At 33.5% G+C, this 1,478-nt stretch overlaps 1 protein-coding gene across 13 annotated transcripts in view; it reads left to right on the plus strand.

Moving 5' to 3' along the window:
* Nucleotides 1-1,478, plus strand: part of Cep170 (centrosomal protein 170) — a 166,401-nt gene that overhangs the window by 149,285 nt on the left and 15,638 nt on the right. For all 13 annotated transcript variants that reach the window (XR_002820175.1, XM_004626835.2, XM_023710249.1 and 10 more), the window contains 2 exons: nt 15-108; nt 806-857. Coding sequence is in view for 12 of the 13 variants with exons in the window: in XM_004626835.2 (XP_004626892.1) it covers nt 15-108; nt 806-857 (146 nt within the window). In the remaining variant the exon portion in view is untranslated. The remainder of the gene's footprint in view (nt 1-14; nt 109-805; nt 858-1,478) is intronic.

Below are 1,478 nucleotides of genomic sequence, written 5' to 3' on the forward strand. Positions count from 1 at the left end.
TTTTTGACTTACAGAATATTATTTAAAGACAAAGATCGGAACTGGGATGAAATAGAAAGCAAGTTAAGAACTGAAAGTGAGGTCCCTATTGTGAAAACCTCAAGCATGGTATGGTAACTTTTCTTGAAGATTCAAATATTTTGGTAGGAGAATTTTATTTTAAGGGAAAAATAACATTGTTTTGAGACATTTCTTGGAATTCACTGTGTACTACAGGTTGGCCTGGAACTTGTGTTGATCCTCCTGCCTCAGCCTCCAAAATATTGGGATGGATTTACAGGCATGCACCACCATGCCCTGCTCTTGTTCTTGGAATAATTATACATTATAAGTTAGCAGTTTGAAATAAAAAGCCAAAGTATTAAATCGGCATGATATTTTCATTTGCATAATGTGGTTCTTGTCTTTTTTCTCTTTTAACAGTTTATATATTTTTGTTGCACAGAGTACAGTTCTAACATTGAGGCCACATTTTATCCATTGTTTCAAAGAAAATCCTTAGGCATGTTGTCTTAAAGATTTTGTAGTTTGGATCAATACAATTTTTTAAAGATACTTGTTTCTACAGTATGCTTTTGATCCTTTACTGACATTATCTTATATAAAGAAAAAGTTAATTAAATTTTCTTAGAAATTCTAAATTGAGTCTTGTTTACTTGATATAATTTTTCATTATATATCATGTTGTATTTAAAAGCTTTAATATTATAGTGTATTTAAATAAAACAATAGTGAGAGTCATTGTTTGTCATTTGAAAACATTTTAGTTTTAATAAGCTAATTTTTGTTATTACTTTCCCTGCAGGAGATTTCTTCTATTTTACAGGAGCTAAAAAGAGTTGAAAAACAGTTACAAGGTAAATATACCACTAAAGGTATAAAGAGCAATAATTAAGAAGTGCATTTTAGGAGATATTTAAATATTCTCACTATTGGGCAATATTTGATTAAATATAATAATTATATAAAATATCAAGTTCAGGGCCGGCCAAATAACTTAGCAGATTAAAGCACCTGCAAGCAGGCTCAGGGGCTAGAGCTTCAATCCCCAGGCTTGCCTTGCCAGCCCCAGCCCCAGCCCTGCCCCCAGGGTTCGCAGAGACCAATTGAGACTAGGCATGATGGCATATGCCTGCAATCCCAGCTATTGGGAGGCTATAAACAGGCAGATCACTGAATCCAATCTAGTAGTGAGACTCTGAACACCCTGTAGACCCTTCCCTAAAAAAATGCAAAAAACCCCAAAATATCAAGTTCTACCTCTCTAACTTATTAATGAACATTGTTCTGAAACCTGACATAAAAAATTAAAGATTGAATAAAATTAAGTCTTAAGCATATTTTGGCGGTTAGATTTGCCCATAGACTAGATGTTATTGCAATATTATAGTAAACTAAATATAATGTATATTAGGGACCAGGGAGATGGCTCAGTAGAGTAAACACTTCCCTGGTAAGCACAAGGGTCTGAGTTCAAT

The sequence above is a fragment of the Octodon degus genome, unplaced genomic scaffold (assembly GCF_000260255.1).
Source record: "Octodon degus isolate 3935 unplaced genomic scaffold, OctDeg1.0 scaffold00017, whole genome shotgun sequence".
NCBI classification, from domain to species: Eukaryota; Metazoa; Chordata; class Mammalia; order Rodentia; family Octodontidae; genus Octodon; species Octodon degus.